Here is a 20,581-nt window from a genome sequence, read left to right as displayed (position 1 = left end):
CAGTCTCAGTTACGGGGTCTATTTCTGTATTTAACACATACATAAGGTGCACCGTATTATTGGGCGCAGGCATGGTAAAACATACGCTAGCTTAAAACATACGGTAGCATGCATGCACCCTAAAACAATTTTTTTAAAAGGCAGCGGAAGTTCGGTTGTACTTTATTGAAGTATTTAACAATGTACTCACGTTATTTTTCAATCAATCCTCTTCCACAAACCCATCAAAGTCCTCATCTTCTTTATCCGAAATGAACAGCTGGGCAAGTTCTCCATCAAACATGGAGGCTTCCTGCTCGTCATTGTCGGAGTCAGTCTCGTTGCCGGGGCGCTGTTCACCAATGATGCCGGCTTTCGCGAAAGCTCGGACAACAGTCAAAGCAGATACCTTAGCCCAGGCATTCACGATCCATTCACATATGGTGGCGTAACTTGCCCGCGTTGCCTCCCAGTCTTAGTAAAGCTGTGTTCGCCATCTGTCATCCATGCTCCCACGCCGCTCGCAACTTCACTTTGAACACCCTGTTTACACCGATGTCCAGCGGTTGGAGTTCTTTCGTCAAAGATCCCGGAATGATGGCAAGCTCAGAGTTAATTTGCTGCACTTGGTTTTTCACAGTGGCTGTGAGATAGGCGCACATGGAGTCACAGTTCAACAGTGACGCGTGGGAAAAAAACATCCGGTCTCTTTACGTACACCTCACTCAGCCACTCGCCATACGTGGCAGTTTCAGTCCATTACCATGGCAACCAAGCACAACAGTAAAAGCAGACTTCTCGTGCCCTGTTGTGCATATTGCTACCGTGGTGGTCCCCTTCTCTACAGTGTGGTTCCCCGGGATGTCGAAAGTGAGTGGCACCTCGTCCATCTTGGTGATGTGGTTGGGCTGGATCTGTTTGTCGGCAATCTTTTTACTGCAGTAGGAGCGGAAAATGGCTAGCTTTTCCCTGTAATCTGCTGGAAGTCGCTGTGCCACGGTAGTCCTTGCCCGGATGGTTAGATGGCGCCGTTTCATAAAACGAAAGCACCAAGACGGACCTCCTTGAAAATGTTCAATTTTCATTTCTTCTGCAAGCGTTATTGCCCTCAATCGAATGGTGACTGTAGACTGGTGACTTCTCCTGGCTGTTCTTTGCTCATTAATCCATTGCTCGAGTTGGTCTTCCAACTCGGGCTACCTCGCCTTGTTTCCGCGGAAACTCAGCTTCGTCTTCTTAACTTGGCAAAGCTCGTTTTCCTGCTTCCTCCACTTGCGAACCATGGATTCGTTGATCTTGAATTCTCTCGCGGCTGCTCGATTCCATTGTTCCTCCGCGTAACTGACAGCTTGCAGTTTAAACTGTGCTTCGTAAGCGTGTCTCTTTGTAGGTGCCATTTTCGGGGGTCCTTAGCCAAACCGATGTTGTTTTGCACAATGCACATACCGGCGCTATATACCTACTGGGGGCGTGCCTTTAGCGTCCTCCTTCACGCGCACCCTTCCCCCTTTACGTCCACATGCTGTCCTCAGCCACGTCCGCTTTTCCTCTGTATAAGCAGCGTGTCGGCAGGAAATGCTCCTAGTCAGTCAAGCGGAGCGCTCATCCCACAACAACATTTAGAGATTTTGGAACTCTGTGCACACATAAGGCGCGCCGCATTATAAGGTGCCCCGTCCATTTTGGAGAAAATTTAAGCCTTTTAAGTGTGCCGTATGGTCGTGAAAATACGATAATTTGTTTTTAATTTATAAAAAAAGGTGTAATTTTTGGGGAGAATGAATTCCTTTTCCAGAATAAAAGATTATGTTATTGTAACCTTATGTTTCTAGAAAATAAGCAACTTTTTAATCCCTATGACATTTAGGGGGAACACATGGGAGTTAGTTAATTGGTATTATGATGATGAGGGACGTTGTTGGGAAAAAATTCTCCACAGTAGACCTCTCAACTGTGGTGTTGTGTTGGCAGATTTACATGCTGCACCTGTTCAAGGACTTGATTGACAGTCAGAGGTGGGACGATTCCGGTTCCTCGTCTGAGCGAATGCTACGCAGCTACCTGCTGTTGTTCGCCTGTGTCAGGAACTACACTCCTTGTGTGACCAAAGCTAGCCAGCTGTTCAACATGTGGAAGGACTCTGATGGCAAAATGAGGTCAGACCCAACATCCGTTCACATTTCGATGATGATTATGATGTCTAATGCAGGGACTTAAGATGTCCCCGTTTCTCAGCCTCCCAGTTGAAGTCACCCTGGCCGTGTATGCTGTTGGGGCTCAAACACCAGAGGGGTGGGACTTCCTGTTTGAGTTCTACCGCCGGTCTTTGCAACTGTCCGTTCAGAGTAGGATCAAAATTGCCTTGACAATCAGCCCATTGCGTCAAAAGCTCAAGTGGTACGTATCATATGGCTATCCCACTGTTCGCTTCAAACGTTGAACATGTAGAATGAGGACATTGTGTTGGAATATGTCAAATGAAAAAAAATCAATGCTTTATTATGTTCATGTTATTGTTTTATTTCATTTTCAAATTTTGTATAATATTTTTATTTTTTTTATAAGTCAATTACAGCGGTGCCTTGCGACACAAGTTTAAGCAACCCACCCATTTTTATTTTTGGGACCAGTGGCTGAATGTTGGTACACTGACTGGGAATCGAATCTGTGCCGTCCTTGTGGAAGGAAGCAACATGTACCACTACACTAGCAGTGCTTATTAAAACATACAGTAATGACACACAATTAAATAGGATGTAAATAATTTCATTTTACATTTGTGTTTCAATTCATTTGACATTGTGCTGCTCCTGGTGTGTGCGCTTTGGTCACCTGGGGGCGTCGTCATACGGTACAGTTATACGTACTGTACATCAAGGAAACTGTCACAATTGCTTTTTTATTTTAACAATAATTAAATTGAGTTTAAAACAATTACTTTTTGCTTCTTTCCTCATTAGTAAAGAGAACCCTTTTTAAAGACGCGAGTCTCTACTTCCTCTGTAGGATTCTGGAACAGAGTCTTCTCGGTGAGGTGATGAAAACTCAAGACCTCCCAGATGTGTTGGTCTCTATCAGCAGGAACCCCCGAGGCCACAGACTAGCGTGGGACTTCCTCCGAGCCAATTGGGCGACGCTGATCAAAAAGTAAGTTGTAAGCTACACCGTGAATGATTTTTATGGTATAAGATACTTTTTTTATCACAAAACTGAAGAACATATGGGACAAACGTTGACATGTGGACTACTTCCTTGTCAGCACCTTACTTGTGCCTGTCTGATTTCCAAAGTGTCAGGGTCTATTAGTTAAGAAGTGTTATTTTTTTTTTAATGGTAGCCAACACTAGATTGTCGAATGAACTGAAATCAGGTCAGGTCTGAGGCGTCAAAAGAACTTTTTCACGTCAGTGATATTGATTTTGACACTATCTGGGTTCAAAAACTGGTAGTTATGTGAATGCCTTGTGGGATATTGTACATGAAGTTGTCACAGTCAAAGTTCCTATGGGTCCAGCTTGTTGTCAGGGGCAGTTCCATACTTGAATATACAGTGCACCCCAACTATTAGCTAATAGCGAAAAGCTGCAGATAATTGACGGCCATTATAAATGCATTGAACAAAAAAATGAGGTGAATATACTGGTAATAAGCGTTTTCCATGAAACATGTGGTTGCAAATCCCCCCCCCCCACCCCCCCAAAAAAAATAAACCCACAGAACCACAAAAATGCAGGGGTCGACTGTTCTAAGTACGTCAAATAACTGACTCGTTTGTGTGGCTACTGCAGGTTTGAAATCGGCTCCTCCTCCATCGCGCACATGGTCACGGGAGTGACCAGCCTGTACTCCACAAAGACAATGCTGACGTCGGTGAGTGCACTTAGTTTCCGTTTTATTGCCTCACAAGAATCCATAATTAAGTTTAAGTGCTCCAAACATCAACATCAGTGTGTTGTTGCAAATATCGTATTGTATTTTAGTTGGTTAGTAAATTTTGATACAGCATTTATGTTAGATCCCATTAGATCATGAGTTTTGTTGCTCAGCTTTTCAATGGAAAATTGCATCTCACAATGCTACAAGGAACTTGGGACGGCATGGCGCAGAGGGTAAGTCTACGCCTTGCAATTGCAGGGTTGCCGGTTCGTATCCTTTCCGAGCGCTGTCGTCGTCGTGTTCCCGGGCACACTTAACCCACATTGCTTATAAATGATTGTGGTTGGATGTTTGGTGATGGTCGCGCTATATAAGTGAAGTGGTATTCAGTAGGCTTTACACAATCATGATTTTTGGGACCGTTCAGCGGGTTTAAATAACCGATCACCGAGCCGATCACAAGATGGAGGAATGTGTCAATTTAAATGACCTGTTCATTTACTGTATATGCTTAATTGTGTACTTAATTGTTAAAAAAATTATATTTACAATAAATAATCTTTGTTCCTCTATTTATGCCAGTGAGGCATAGTGACAGACAGAACAAATGAATGGTCTTCTATTAGATGGCAGGAAGTAAATACAATAATTAATGTATCCACTTTTTGTGACATCTTTGTTTGTTGGTGTGCCGTGAGATTTTTCAATTGTAAAATATGTTCCTTGGCTCCATAAAGGTTGGAAATCACTGCTCTCGTCAGATTGTGTATTCTAATCAGTCAGGTCAAACCAACATTCCATGACAGAAATAATGGGTGCTAACTTACTGTAATTAAATTACTTTATTTTTAATTAAATTACTTCACCCACACCGAAACTTTAGAGCATGATTCGACAGAACGGCGGCATGTTTACGTCCAACCGTTCGCGGTACCACTAGCTTGCTAGGCTACATAACATTTTATTGCCTGCTTGTGAGCAGTATCATATTAAACGTACGTGAACATACCTCAAGCAAGCCTTAAATGAACGTCCTCTCCTGTACTGAGCACCGGTGACCACCAACACACGTTTTCCCCCCATTTTGTCCTTATAATACAGTTGGCTCGCTCCACTCTTGTTGCCGTCGCCACGGTAACGAGTGTGTCCAGTCACATTTGAGTAAAGTCCAATGATCGTAAAAAACGGGATGCGGTGGTATCGGAATACAAGATTTTATTAAGAGCAAATTGTCTTGTAGTCTGATCCGGGTATTACGTTTTGCCTGTCTCAGACGTGTTGTCTGTCCCACACCGCCGATATGGTTTTTTTTTGTGTTTTTTTTTAAATTTTTTTATTAAATAATTTCATTGGCCGTCAGATATTTACAGTACTACGTCAAAAGACACGCGACAAGGCTAAAAATAAACTAGCTTTTGGATTCAAATATACTGTGCACGCGACAACGCGGAGTAAATGTCTTTTGCGGAGCCGATCAATGACGTCATTGATCGGATCGGCGAATTATGACATTAAAGCCGATCAACATAAAATGCTAAATATCGGCCGATACCGATCAGCCCGATAGAATCGGTGTAAAGTCTAGTATTGAATATTTTTACATAGAACACCCTCCTCTACTTATGTGCTTCGGTAAGATACTCTTGTATTCGTGTGCTCAGGTGGAGAAATTCTTCACCTCTCTGACAGTGGAGACGGGCTCACAGATGAGGTGTATCGAGCAGGCCTACGACACCATCGCTGACAACATCCGCTGGGCTGAAACCAACTTCCCCGTGCTGCAGTCCTGGCTGAAAAAAAGCCAGAGGTGGCTTCATGAGGACTTGTAACGGTCACACAAAGACACTTTTTAGATGTATTACCCTAAATTATTAGTATTATTTAAGGGGGACAGACTTTTCACAGTTTGAGAGGAACATGTCAAGTAGGACGTGTTCTAATTGTGACCAAACACAATTTGGTCACAATTTTACACCTTGCACGGACATCAAAAAGATATCTTTGGGTTATTTGAGCCAACAGCTCAAAGATCTAATGGTATTATCCAATTGCTATTTTTTATTTGCTCTATTGCTTAGTCTTCAACTGATTTTCGTTGCCAGAAATGAACAATGGTCTGTGTTTTTATTTATTATGAAGAATTGTTGTTTTAGGGCTTTTGGGTTATCAATGTGAAGCACACAATGTCTGAATATCTGCGTTCCAACAGGTCACAAATCTTTGTCTCTCCCCGTGCTTGTGTGGGTTTTCTCAGGCTCTGTTTCTCCCCCAAAATTCCCAAACATGCATGTTAAGTTAATTAAAGACTAAATTGTCCTTAGGTGTGAATGTGGGGGTGAATGATATTTTGTCTGTGCCTTGTGATTGACTTTCGACCGTAAGCCACCTTCCACCCAACGTCAACTGGGATAGGCTCCAGCTCACAGCGTTCCTGAACAGGATAAGCAATATGGAAAATGGCCTTACAGTAAAATATCAACAATACACTTCTCTGTGCAAGTTTACAACTATCCATTTAATATGTATTTTTTTATGAAGACAAATGCCAAGGCTTTGAACCAAGCTTTCGCTAATGCACTAATATTGTTGTTCTTTAATAGAGATGCTATTGTGATATGAGAAGACATATGCCTACGTGGGTTTTCTCCGGGCACTCCGGTTTCCTCCCACATCCCAAAAACATGTGTGGTAGGTTGATTGAAGACTCTAAATTGCCCGTAGGTGTGAATGTGATTGCGAATGGTTGTTTGTTTATATGTGCCCTGCGATTGGCTAGCCACCAGTTCAGGGTATACCCCGCCTCTCGCCCGAAGATAGCTGGGATAGGCTCCAGCCCCCCCGCGACACTACTGAGGATCAGCGGTACAGAAAATGGATGGATGGATGGACATTGTTGTTGATTGCTGCTGTCTTGATGGGTCAGGGTTATTCATCACATCTGCATCTTAGTCCAACTGTTTTTCATTTTATGTCATACTCCCATGAGAGCAACTAGAGCAACTGTCTTCGAAACTTTTTTTTTTTTCTTTTCTCGCAATCCATGAAGAGACGCATTCACTGCCATTGACGGCTTTAGAAGTCAAATATCCATGTTAACTGGGAAGGCTGGCAGTGAATGAGTTTTAAGATGTTCTACGGCAGGTTCTCAACTAGGGGTCTGTGGACCCCTAGTGGTCTTTGGTGTAGTTGCAAGGGGTCCCTGACAATCCCTTTTTAAAAAGATTTATGACATTTATAGTGATAGGATTATTTTACTCAGATGTGACTGAGACCTTTATCTACTTAAACTACAAATGGTAAAGGACTTTTTTTTTGTGTCTCTAATTCTGTCCGTTTCACAAGTGTAATCAATTACATTTGCAATGTTGAAGTCAGGAGGTCCTTAGGGTTAATCAAATATTTGCAGGAGGTCCCGGACCCTAAAAAGGTTGACAGCCACTGTTCTAAGGGAAACATTATTTTAATTTTGTATCTTGGTGAATTGAACATGCACATTTTGTTTTGGATCTCTTTCTATTGTCCAGGTGTAACCCTTTTCTGTTGCTTGGATTTATTAAAAAAAAAAAAAAAAAAAAACTGTTTTACATCACATTTGATTTAAACCAATCGCATCCTAATTGATGTAACTATGATAACAATTGTGAAGATTCATCAATGTCTGGAGTCTGGACCTTGAGAAAGATTTTGACCTTGACCAAAAAAAAAAATACAATGAAAACATCTCTTGGTAGCAGAATGTTTTCGTCCACTTTAAGATTTTTCAAGTATATACTACTATTCATGTGCAATAAACCCCAAATGTATTCCATGGCCAAAGTCAGAAGTAAAGTGAATTTTACCTTAAAGTGTAAAAATAAAAACAAACTGAAAAAAGAATGAAAATAAAAATATCTTCCTGCTGGAAATAACACAACCTTCATAATCTGCGTTGGTTTGTTTTCTGGTTGCTTATTTTGGTTTATTTTAGCACCTTATTCTCATTTTCTTTTGCAACATTCTGCAGGATTTCTAGCATAAGCTTGAATAGAACATTCTAATCAAATATAAATGTGGAACAGTGGATATAAAATAATTTACTCACCCCTGTTCAAATGCTTGACTTTTTGTGACAAACAACACCAAGATAAGTCATTTAAAAACCTTTTCATCAATTACTCTGATCTAACCCTTTCAACAATTAGAAAAACTTCTCTTTTGATTAAGTAAAAATAAACAACTGAAATAATGTGGTTGCGCAACTGTGCACACCCGCTTATAACTACGATGCAGGTGTGTTCAGTATAAACCAGTCACATTCAAAACCACCAGTTCCAGCTGAAGAAAAACAGCCCCAAAGCATGTTGCTGCCACCATCCACTCTAGGAATGGTGTACTTTAGGTGATACGCACTGTTGTGTTTGCACCAAACATTACTTTTGGAGTAAAAGATTAACGCTGGTTGCATCGGACCATAAGAGATTTTCCCACGTTTGGCAGGTTTTATTATGGTCCAGTAAAACCAAGGTTGAGGTTTTTAGCCGTAACTCCAAAAGGTATGATTACCGCGAACACAACACTGCTCATCACCAAAAGAACAGCGTACATACAGTGAAACATGGTTGTGGCAGCATCATGCTTACGCACTATTTTCCTTAAGCTTGAAGTGAGGCTTTAGACAAGGTGGAAACAATTATGTACAGTTCGAAGTAAGGGTGTTAGTACAAAAGCTTTATACGGAGCCCCTAAAGGGACATGGAAAAAAAAAAAAGAAACGTGTTTCTCATTCTCGATTACCCGTCTGTCTACCTGTGAGTGGTAGCTTTTTTACACACACACACTAGCTAATATGGCTCAGCTATTCTATAGCCTATACTGCTATATTCGTGGGATGAAAGTTTACATTTATACTCACCTTGTCTTATTTTAGTTGGTCGATGACACTATCAGCTATATCCCTTGTTTTGAGGAAAGCGAGCAAGTCCTCTTATGTTGCCATTCTCTCAGTTGACGTGCTGGAAGCTACCGCTAGCAGGTAAATAAGGTAGCACTCACAGGTAGACGTTTCTCATTCGAACGAGAAACTTTCTCGCTCGAACGAGAAACCTTATCATTGTAACGAGCAACGTTCTCGTTCGAATGAGAAACTTTCTTGTTCGAATGAGAAACAAGTTTCTTCTTTTTTTCCATGTCCCTTTAGGGGCTCCGTAGCTTTAGGCTTCTGCTCAAAAGCAAATAAATTTTAGGCTAACTAGAGGCACTTTAGGCAGGTGTGTGCTGACTCCCATTTTACACAAAAGTGAATGTGATTGGTTAATTGAGAGGAGCCAGATGAGGTGGCTAGGGCATCTGATTCGGATGCCTCCCGGACGCCTCCTTGGTGAGGTGTTCCGGGCACGTCCCACCGGGAAAGGAGATCACAGGGACGACCCAAGACACGCTGGAGAGACTACGTCTCTCGGCTGGCCTGGGAATGCCTCGGGATCCCCCCGGAAGAGCTGGATGAAGTGGCTGGGGAGAGGGAAGTCTGGGCATCCCTGCTAAAGCGACTGTCCCCGTGACCCAACCTCGGATAGGCGGTAAAAAATGGATGGATGGATGGATGGATGGATGGGTTAATTGTTTGAATGCAGCCACGACCCAGTTATAAGAGGGTGTGCACACTTGTGCAAACAAAGTTTTTCTGTTTATTTCTACTGTCTAAAAATATTTCCTTTTCAATTGCAGTTTACAGGTTAATAGGTCACATTAATGGTGGAAAAAGTTAGAAAATTATTCATCTTGGCCTAATTTTTTTATACCACAAAAAAAGGAAAAGAAAAAACCTGGCAATTGAAGAGGGGGTGTAGACTTTTTATATCCACTGTAGCATATAATATTTTAAACCCAAATTCTGCTCAATATTTAAATTCTGTCCAAATGATCTTAACAGTCTCTCCTGCAACCAAAGTGGTCTGAGGTGAGGCCGTGTGGCCCGGCAGTAACGTTTACTTTAAAACCTCTCCAGCCATCATAAATTCTTGTCATGGACCTTTGGCACATACTGATAAAAGGCAGCATATACTATAATAGAAAACAGCACATCTACAGTATCCATGAGTGTGAGCTTAGACTGACGGCCAGCTTCACTTGTGAAAAGGTCCATTAGAAAGGGTACCTTTTTCATAAATTTTCTGTGCTTAACCTTTTGCACAGTCAAGTGTGCGGGCCGCTCCCTGGCACGCCCGAATCAGAAAACAACCTCTAGTCTGCTGAGCCCTGAGCCCACACCAGAGAAGAGCCATCACAGCCGTTCAAGGTAAGGTAAGGTTTACCTCCTCATTCACTTTTGGATGGAGCGTACGAGCATATCAAAGAACTGTGAGCGATCATGCTCAGTGTTCTCATTGAAAAGAATGGACTCAATGCAGAGTGAGACAAGACGAAGCTAATATTTATATTTATAGTGAACTTTACTATACTATCCCGATTTAGTGTTTATCCATTGGTAAATCATTTCTTCAATCACAGTTCTTTTATTGGGTAAGGAACCATATTTTGTAACTGAGAGGAAATGGGCACCACGTGCCTCACTAAAAGGCAGTACACACGTGATTCCTGCCAGCCAACATGTAAAGAAACCCTAACCAGGATAAGCGGTGTTGAAAATGGATTGATGAATAGATGAAAATGGATGGATGGATGTTTCACTGATTTACAAATATAGCTTATTGTAATGTATAAGAAATGTCCCAAGTGAGCTATAACCCATTTGTGACATTGCTTTCAAGGCTCATTATACAGTGTAAGGTCAACTTATGGAATGGCTAGAAATTCAAAAGAATAGTCCAAGTGACTAAATAGTCTGCCAGCATCCACTGCTGTCATTTACAACCATTTATTAATGAATTAAAAATTGTTTACTATTAATGAACGCCTGATAAAGGTGCCCAGAAATGGTACCAAAGCTCATTTATAGTGACAGAATTTCTTACGGAATCAATGAAGTATCTACCGACCTAGCTACCTACTACAGCTACAACAAATGTCTGTCGACATTGGGTGGGTGTCATTTTTTCACCATGCGGTAGTCCAGTCATCAATGTGATGATTGGGTGTCATGTGTGTCCCTAAGGGTTATATAGTATTTTATTTTCATCTGCTTATGTAAAATACGTGGACAGAACTGTTTGTACTCTTATGATAAATAAACAAAAATGGACAGTGGTCATTCAAATAACTTGAAACCTGGGTAGATTAAAAAAGGAATTTAAATACATTTTCTTACTTTAACGGATTTGATTTTCATGAAAATATGTTTTAAAATTACCTAGTTTTTTCCCAGTTGTTCTTGTGCATACGAGTTGAAGTTATCCCAATCACTCTCAGACCACTGTAAGAGATTGTAAAGTAAATTTATATTATTAACTATACTAACTAACTATTGTAACTACTTCAAAACTGGAAACATTTTTGGAACAGCACTATTCGAAAAACGAAACAATTTCTGAAATGTGTATCTATTTGGCCGGCAAGACTGGTTACCACATCTGGCTCACAGTTCTGGGGACCGGGGTTCAAATCCCGGTCCTGCCTGTGTGGAGTTTGCATGTTCTCCCCGTACCTGGTTGGGTTTTCCCCGGGCACTCTGGTTTCCTCCCACATCCCAAAAACATGCATGGTAGGTTGATTGAAGACTCTAAATTGCCCATAGGTGTAAATGTAAGCTCGAATGCTTGTTTGTTTCTATGTGCCGGGCGATTGGCTGGTGACCGGTTCAGGGTGTACCCCGCCTCCTGCCCGAAGATAGCTGGGATAGGCTCCAGCAGCCCGCGACCCTAGTGAGGATAAGCGGAAAAGAAAATGGATGGATGGATGGGTATCTATTTGGAACATAAATTTTGAAGGGTATCATAATAGGGAATGTATAATAATTTTTGACTCTCAACTCAAATTTATTTATAGATCATTTTAAAAACAACTACAGCTAGAACAAAGTGCTGTACATAAACAAATATTGAACAAAAAACTCAAGACAATTGAACATAACATAACTTCAAAACATATGATACGACACTTATATAGATTCTGCTTCGACTTCCAGTACAGCTGGTCAGCTGACCTGAGGCACCAGGGAAGAGAGTAGGGATGGCTCAGTTTAGCAAGGTACAACGGCGCGAGACCATTTTGACATTTGAAAACAGAAAAATATTAAAATTAAATCCAGCGTGCACAGGCAGCTAGTGGATAGAGGCCAGCATAGGGGTTACATGCTCCCTCTTACGTGTTCCAGTTAAGAGGCGAGCAGCAGCATTTTGAACAAACTAAGAGACGTTTGGGGGAGGACTGGCTGACTCCAAAGTAAAGTGCATGAAGGTAATCCATCAGGGATGTGATGAAGGCATGGATTACATGAAGAGTACAGTATATATGGAACACGTAAAATTTTTCGCAGGTATTATGATGAGGAACAGGCGGCACGATGGCCGACTGGTTAGACCGTCTGCCTCACAGTTCTGAGGATAGGGGTTCAATCCCCGGCCCCGCCTGTGTGGAGTTTGCATGTTCTCCCCATGCCTGCGTGGGTTTTCTCCAGGCACTCCGGTTTCCTCCCACATCCCAGAAACATGCGTGGTAGGTTAATTGACAACTCTAAATTGCCCGTAGGTGTGAATGTGAGTGCGAATGGTTGTTTGTTTGTATGTGCCCTGCGATTGGCTGGCAACCAGTTCAGGGTGTACCTCGCCTCCTGCCCGATGATAGCTGGGATAGGCTCCAGCATGCCCTCGACCCTAGTGAGGAGAAGCGGCTCAGAGGATGGATGGATATGATGAGGAACAGTTTTTTTGAAGTAGTATATTATCACGTGTAATAAATGGTAAGCATTTTTAATAGGTAATCTAAAGTGGCACAGGTCAGCATTTGCAGCGATTATTCAAATTGAACTTTTTTTTAATAAAGATTCTTTTCATCTTTTATGACTGAGCTAAAATCACAGAATACTTCGTAATACAATAATTCAAGAAGACACAAAGATAAGAAAAGAAGCATACATTTATGTAACATAAATTTCTCAGAAGTTGGAGTTATGTGAATTCAGTCACTTTTTATTGGGATTTTTCTGGCTTGATTAAAATCAATTATATAGATTTAATAATTTAAATGAAACAATCCTGCTTGAAACTGGATAATAATAAATATAACATCTACTGGAATCAACTAATGGAGATCAGACATTGCAGTTTTTGTGGTCCAACAGAATGTATTTCTAAAAAAAAAAAAACTACAACAATTAATGAACGTGGCCTGGACAAAAATGGTCAAGAAAACAAGAAACACGATAAGTATTGTAGTGGCATTAAGTTCTTTCCCAGTGACGCCCATATTGACGCATAGTTGATCTTATCATTTTGCAGTCTTAAGGCAACCGTTTCCCACTTCATCATTTCCATTGCTTCCATCCATTCTTTCTGACTTGGTGTCTTCACAGCAATCCAGTTATTTACGACAACATTTTATGCAACAAATCCAAACCAGCAACCCCCAGTGTGGGCGTACTGTAAAAGCAGACTGTAAACCATGTTGGGTCATGGCAGGTTGCCTGCTAATGACGCTTATCTCTACATGTATGGATCGTAAAAAGACACTGAGCGCGTGGTGACTTGGACAAACTATTGTAGTTCAAAGTGTACCATCCTGTGGTTGGAAAATTAGAGGGAGTTGTTCGGCCTGGTGGATATGAACAATGGAAATAAGTTGAACTACTGGATTGCCTCACACAGTGGGACCCACTCTAGTAGAGTTAGTGTCTCCATGGGTTCCGGTGGGCACGTCACCCATAAATACTCTACTCTACTATACTCTACTCTAGTTCAATCTGGGCCTGTTTAGTTGAACACAAGTTATCTCTTTTTCTGATGTATAGATGGCAACAGGTGGATTCACAAGTTAACTGTACGTTCTGCCATCTAGTGGAAGAGCATTTAATTGTTCTGTCTGTCAATATACGTTTCTGGCATAGATAGATGAACAAAGGCACATTATTTGTTGTAATTAGATAATAATTTTCAGACAACTTGAGGGGGGAAAAAAATAGAATTTCTCACGGCACACATGATGATCTCTCACGGTAGATTAGCACAAATTAGAGGAAGCAGTCAAAAACTATTTACATCATCTTGCAGGCAGGCCACACTAGCCATTTGCTAGTTAGCATAGCATTTCAGTGGTTAACAACCGCACGAACAAAAACAATTGATGTTGAGGCTTCGTCTTTGGCCCGTTTTTATGAACATTGTGTAAAGCCTGCCGAGCGAATCATGCGAGTGACTCACTCTGTCGACCCCTGACAGGAAAAAGTCGAAACTCCCTAGTTCAGTCCCCGTTTGCAAACTAATGGATACTTTTTCTTCTTTCACATTTTAACTTAAGACATTTGCATTTTGTTGATTAGCTTAACTGCTCCAGATAAAAAGAAAACATCTCGCAGGTCAAACTCGATTAGCGTGTGACGCTAATTCAAAGAGAGAGGAGAAAAGTCACTAGCGGCGATCGAGCGAACACAGAGGCGTTCAAGTAACGCAACGCTAGCATCTCTCCACCTAAGTCACCTGCCGCGACCTAGTTAGTGCTTGGTTAGCCACCGAGTATGTCAGGCGTGACTGCTTAAGTGTAGAACTTGAATAATAAACAGATTGAAAACATGATTTATCATGCGTGTACTGTATTAACTTTAAATATCTATAAAGCCAATTAGTGTTCACACGAGATCATAATGTTGTCTGTCCACATTTAGACTCGGCTCTTGTCATTTCTCTGCATTTCTCCTCATTAGACCTTTTTAATTTGTTTGAAACTCCATTTGCACTTGACATAAATGGTAATAAACCGGTTACATTGTTTAGTTAATATTACTCTGCATCTGAGTAAATAAATGCCACTGTTTGTGGAAATACAGTGAATGTGAATTTTTTAGAGCTGTTTGACAGGAAGTTAAATCGACTGCAATGTACTCCCATCCAGGCATTACTGTGCTTCTGTTCCAATCCACATTCGTTCACCCTACCTGGAAGGATGTCTCTCAACAGCATCGCCGCTCTCGAGTAAGTACATTTGCACGTAATGATTCAGCAATTGTCAAGCTCCAATTATAACGTGAGTGAATCTCCATTCATTTGCCTCCCAAGTATCTTCCTGGCACTCCTGGGCATCGGCCTCCTCATCATGTTCTGCACCACCTTCTGCAGCGCGTGCAGCCGCCTGAGGGAGGAACAGATCGAGAGGGAGGCATGGAGGCACGCCGAAGAGAATGGCCGCCCTCCGTCCATATTTTTCATCCCTTTTCCTGGGAGTCTGTCGCAACAGCAGCAGCAGCAGTCGCAGCAGCAGGACGAAGAAGAGCACTACAGGGTGCCTCGGTATAGCCAAGAAGCCTTCAGACCACCCCAGTACAATGCCAGTGGAGGCTGCAGTGGACCCCCACCTTCCTATACTGAGGTGATTCTTGGCTAAATTAATGTCTCAAAGGAAGAAAGTGAAGGGGCATTGTTGTGCCAAGTGTTCTTTGTCACACTAGTCAGGCGCCTTAGGTGGGCAAACTTTAGTGGTCAAGGGCCACATTTGATTTTTGAAACTAAAATATGGGTTGGATAAATACATTTTAATTAAACAATTTAACCTTAATGAGACATCTCAAGGCGGCACGGTGGCCGACTGGTTAGAGCGTCAGCCTCACAGTTCTGAGGTGCGGGGTTCAATCCCCGTCCCCGCCTGTGTGGAGTTTGCATGTTCTCCCCGTGCCTGTGTGGGTTTTCTCCGGGCACTCCGGTTTCCTCCCACATCCCAAAAACATGCATTAATTGGAGACTCTAAATTGCCCGTAGGCATGACTGTGAGTGCGAGTGGTTGTTTGTTTCTATGTGCCCTGCGATTGGCTGGCAACCAGTTCAGGGTGTACCCCGCCTCCTGCCCGATGACAGCTGAGATAGGCTCCAGCACGCCCGCGACCCTAGTGAGGAGAAGCGGCTCAGATAATGGATGGATGGATAAGACATCTCAATTCATACATTTATTAAATCATCAAATTGCTTGAGGATACGAAGAAAATGACCGGAAAGTTACTGTTTAAAACACAAACCACGGTCAGAGTTTTATGAAATACATTCATAAATGCCAACCTTAGCCTAATGAATAGCTATTGCACACACTCATAACAATATTGAATGCAAGTAAGGATCAACATTTAGCTTGATTTTCTCCAACTACAGTACTGTAATTAAAAACATCACCAAAATGAATTCTGAGTTCCCATAATGCTTTTAGCTGACTACATTGCCAGGATCATTAGTGTGAAGAACGGTGCCAATGCTTAACAGAGGAAATTGACTGTTCTCACCATCTCCGCATGGGTTGTTGTTCACGTCACTCAAGCAGAGCACAAAGGGATGTGTAGAGTTTGTGGATAGTGACTTCAAGTGGAAAAATGTAATTCTACAACTAAAGCAACGCATCTTGGAATTTAATTGTATTTACAAAATTGGATGAATTGTATAAGTTTATATAATAATCTAATGAATACTTAGTCGTTACTTCGCGGATTTCATTTATTGTGGGAGTTTTCTGGAACATAACTAACCCCCATGATAAATGAGGGTTTACTGTACTGTAAATATAAATAGGCAACATCTCTTCCACAATTTAAATCATTCAGGTGTTGTTCTTTGCTCTTCTGTGTGAACAAATGTCCTCTTCTCAACTCAACTTGATTTTATTTTCATAACACATAAAAAAGCAATTACAGCTGAAACAAAATGCTGTATGCAAGATCAAACATAAAACACAATAAATAAATAACTAAACAAACAAACAAACAAATAAATATTAGTCTCATTAAAACATACAAGAGCTCCCTCCACATTGGCCTTTGGCATAGAGGAGGTTCACACTACATGTTGTGTGAAGTTGTTCATCGATGAGAGAGAGGAACATGATTGAAGTCTCCGTTGACCAGTATGAGAGATGCCGAAATTGTCATCTCACAATCACAGTGTTCGTGATGTCACTCGCGTTGGCTACAAGCTGAAGAAGCTGAACATACAAATTCCACACAGAAAGACTTGAGCTGAAACTCAAACCACAAACTTCAAGACTGCGACCAGAACTGTAGTCTAACCAATTGTCCGCCATACAGGCTGAATTCATAAAATAATTACACAAATACAATATCATAAAAACAATAAAATTCAACTCAAATTGGTGCTATTTAACAAATGAGAAATAAGAACATAAAATAATAGAAAAATGTAAATTTACCTCATGAATTAAAGTTATAAGTGGATTTATATTCTCTAAATCCCATTTTTAATATTTACCCTCCACATCTAAATGGTTATCACATAACACACACCTGGAAGCATGGAAATTCTATTTACAAAGTAAATAATGAGGATACAGATTTGTGTCTCGGTGCCCATTTCCTTGTGCCTGACTGTGGTCTTGTCCTTGTGTTATGTTCCAGCTGGGGTTTAAGCCTGACGATCTGCCGCCCGCTTACACAGAATACAACGTGAACCCCGTCATAGCGCCGGTTCACACGGATGTGGCCCAATCTCCAACGCAACCATAAGACACTACAGCTGTGACAAGCTTATAGTCTTGGATGTCTGATTATTGCACTGGAGCCACAGGACTTGAATGTCTGTGTGTGTGTGTGTGTGTGTGTGTGTGTGTGTGTGTGTGTGTGTGTGTGCGTATGTGTGTGCATGTGTGTGTGTGCATGTGTATGTGTGTGTGTGAATGAACACGAAGATAATCCAGCGTGAATTTGCATCATGGAGAATCATTAAAGAGATCTGGAATTAATTTAACACAATTTGCTAAAACATACATTTTGGGGGAGGAAGGGGAACAATTTTATGTATATATAAGTATTTGAACTAAAGTAGCTGGTCTACTTACTAAGTGTGAAATTATAATTTTGTCACCTCCAAACCAAAGATATGCTTCTATATTTGTTCAAGAATATATTGTCATATGTGCATGGTATAAAATAAAACTGATAAAATCACTTGATGTATGAATAATCCCATTTTATAATGTTACCATAAAAAGACGATGAGCAATACAGGAGGAATGTTTGGAGGGTCCCAGTGAGCAATTAAGTCGAATATAATCAGATGAACCACTAATGAGTTCATACTGGCTGACTGGAAAACTGATAGCAGTCCTTTATCGGGCGAGGAACCATATTTGGTGGTGTTCCATCCAAATGAACCCTGCACGTCCCACACAATGATGCATTACAATATAGTGAAACATGCTAACTGTATATACTGGTACATGTACGTTAAAAAACAATTTGAAGAAGTCTCAAAAGTAAGACTAACCTATCCTTATTTATATTGCCACTAAACTGTACACTGTAAACATGAATAAAATACTGTACATAAAAAAAGTCGAGTTTACTAAATATCATCCTGTCCACAATTGCATTTAGTTGATTAAACAAAAATATATTAAGTTGACGTCAAATTTCACTATAGAGTTTCCATTTTTTTGCCCACCACTTGCACATCACTCAATTTTGTCATTAATCATTATTCACTGAGAAATTAAGTAAAATCAAATAAATAAATAAAGGTTATCCTGCAACATTATTATTAGCAAAAAAATGTAGTAAAAAATCTGCAATATTAGTAGGGGGGTCACACCTTTAACCTGAGCTACACAAAATGATTTATCTTTTATTTAGCCCAATCATTCTAACTTTACTAACAAATAGTGACAAAATGGTGAAGACGTATTCTAATATTCTCTGTCGGTTGTCTCGGGTAGAAAATGTTAATTCATGGTTATAATCGTTATATGTTCTGGACAAAGAATTATTAAACACAATAGTGCCTTCTTATACGAGTAACCCGACGGACAAGTTTTTCAAGTCTGCAACTTTTTCAAAACGCAACATGCATAAAATTAAATTCTTCCAAGAAAAATAAAAAATCTTTGTATTTAAAAATGAAATGCAAGTGTAAAACTAGTTTATCAATGCTGCTAAGTGTACAACGAGTGAAAAAATAGCCAATTTCGTAGATTTGGCATAAGCTACAGCCAAAGTATAATACATGTCTCTTTAATAAAGCTAATTTAAGGTTTTTCCAGAATTGTTCATCTCAGAAAGACAAAATTAGATTGTGTTTGTTTTCTTTCGAAATACCGGCTAAAGTTTGACGTTGTCCCCGCCTTTTCAATGAGTTGAAGTGGGTAGAATAGGCACACCATTGAGTATTTTCTTTTGCATGTTGTTTTACGTATGAAGTTTATGTAGTTGAGGAGACAAATTTAATATGAGATAGCGGAAATGTCTTTCTCGGGGCTCTCCTCGTTCTGTGTCCCTCAGTCACACGACCGCGAAGGTTGCAGTCATTATGGGGTAGTGGGTTAGTAACACATGATTGAAGGTATTTGTTGTTTTACCAAGTGCCTCTTCTTATTATCACATGAATGAAGTTGATGAATAGCAGATCAGTGCTCTCGACGGAAAATAGTGAGTCGGGCCTGTCCGAGAAAGAGACAAGACTAAGACCTTTGGCAGTTGAGTCCGAGACAAGACAAAAATGTCGTCTTAAGACCGGTCTTGAGTGTTACATTCTAATTAATTATGTCATTACTGTATGTTTTTATAAAGTACAATATTATAGAGTGCAATTTTGTTTATGAAGAAACGCATTATAAACCTTTTTGGGTAGGGGCTGGAACGGATTTATGGCATTTCCGTTTATTTCAATGGGGAAAAACGATTTGACATATGTTTTGATTTACCAGCGTAGGTCACAGAATGAATTTAACTCATATCTCAAGGCACCAGTGTAGTGTGAGGATTTTGGTGGTACAAGGCATAAACCGAGTACTCCATTTAACTTTGCGAAGTGGAATATGATCACTGGGGGAAGGAGGCTGGGTGTGCAGGAAGAGAGAGTTCATAGGTCAAGGGTACTTGGAGAGGTAGTGGACTGATCTCCCTCTGTCTCGTGTGAGATCAGCAGCACACTAGCTGGATCATGATGGACGGCAGCCAGGTGGTGGCCCTGGTTCTGGAACCGGATGACAGAAGAGAGAGAGGGAAAATGGACCGTTGACAGTTCTGGTCAAGAGTTTACACAAACAGGAAGAACTTAGACAGACACTTCCTCCACTGCCCTATTTACAAAGGAACTCTGGTGTTGAGTTAGAATAGTTAGTCAATGAAGCCCAGCTATGATTAGCACAATAGCAACATTAATTCCTTTGGTAGTAGTATGGACACATTTGAAAAATTATTGATGAGAAGTAAAGATACATATATACAAATACATAGTGACTGTACTTTAGTAGATTGTTCAGGTATTTGTGCTTTACTTGAGTATTTATTTTTTTACTTTTACGCCCTTCATTTGAAGCCAGATGTACTTTCTTCCTCATACTTGTCAAAGTAGCCTTTTTTCTTTTTTCAACCTCTGCGGATGACAACACGACATAAAAAGAGACACTAGTTCATCTGTGATTGAGATAGATTGGGATCTTGGAGTCTAAGGCAGAAAAAAAAAAACAACCGGTACCACAGTGACATGGAGGTATGTGCACCAGGGAGCATTAACGACAATGACACAACAAATCTGGAGAAGCAAGATATTCACCATCCATCAGAATCAGAATCATCTTTATTTTCCAAGTATGTCCAAGAAACACATAAGGAATTTGTCTCCGGTAGTTGGAGCCGCTCTAGTACGACAACAGA

At 40.7% G+C, this 20,581-nt stretch overlaps 2 protein-coding genes across 4 annotated transcripts in view; both read left to right on the top strand.

The window, feature by feature from the left end:
- The window catches only part of LOC133475063 (endoplasmic reticulum aminopeptidase 1-like), a 22,669-nt gene extending 14,901 nt beyond the window's left edge, over positions 1–7,768 (top strand). The window contains 5 exon segments of the mRNA XM_061767406.1: positions 1,951–2,135; positions 2,215–2,376; positions 2,986–3,126; positions 3,768–3,849; positions 5,517–7,768. Coding sequence (XP_061623390.1) covers positions 1,951–2,135; positions 2,215–2,376; positions 2,986–3,126; positions 3,768–3,849; positions 5,517–5,684 — 738 coding nt within the window. The 3' untranslated portion in view covers positions 5,685–7,768.
- Positions 7,769–8,896: 1,128 nt separating this feature from the next.
- si:dkey-283b1.6 (uncharacterized) lies at positions 8,897–17,875 on the top strand. Of its 3 annotated transcripts, none has more exons than XM_061767410.1 (5): positions 8,897–9,410; positions 10,027–10,134; positions 14,833–14,912; positions 14,997–15,306; positions 17,327–17,875. In XM_061767410.1, exons 3-5 carry the CDS (start codon positions 14,884–14,886, stop codon positions 17,432–17,434), a joined length of 447 nt encoding a protein of 148 aa, XP_061623394.1. In that variant the 5' UTR covers positions 8,897–9,410; positions 10,027–10,134; positions 14,833–14,883; the 3' UTR covers positions 17,435–17,875. The 3 variants fall into 3 exon arrangements, with proteins under 3 accessions (XP_061623394.1, XP_061623393.1, XP_061623391.1); XM_061767409.1 differs by having other exon boundaries at positions 8,898–9,410; positions 10,027–10,129; XM_061767407.1 differs by lacking the exon at positions 8,897–9,410 and having other exon boundaries at positions 9,547–10,134.
- The last annotated feature ends 2,706 nt before the right edge of the window (positions 17,876–20,581 follow it).

Source organism: Phyllopteryx taeniolatus, chromosome 3 (genome assembly GCF_024500385.1).
Source record: "Phyllopteryx taeniolatus isolate TA_2022b chromosome 3, UOR_Ptae_1.2, whole genome shotgun sequence".
Lineage (NCBI taxonomy): Eukaryota > Metazoa > Chordata > Actinopteri > Syngnathiformes > Syngnathidae > Phyllopteryx > Phyllopteryx taeniolatus.
This window is presented reverse-complemented; position numbering and strand designations above follow the sequence as displayed.

Bases quoted from the DNA above. Each gene is read 5' to 3' on its own strand.
- si:dkey-283b1.6 (XM_061767410.1), top strand. From the start codon at position 14,884: ATGTCTCTCAACAGCATCGCCGCTCTCGA. The intron at 14,913-14,996 runs GTAAGTACATTT...TTGCCTCCCAAG, and splicing joins AACAGCATCGCCGCTCTCGA to TATCTTCCTGGCACTCCTGG. The intron at 15,307-17,326 runs GTGATTCTTGGC...GTTATGTTCCAG, and splicing joins CCCCACCTTCCTATACTGAG to CTGGGGTTTAAGCCTGACGA.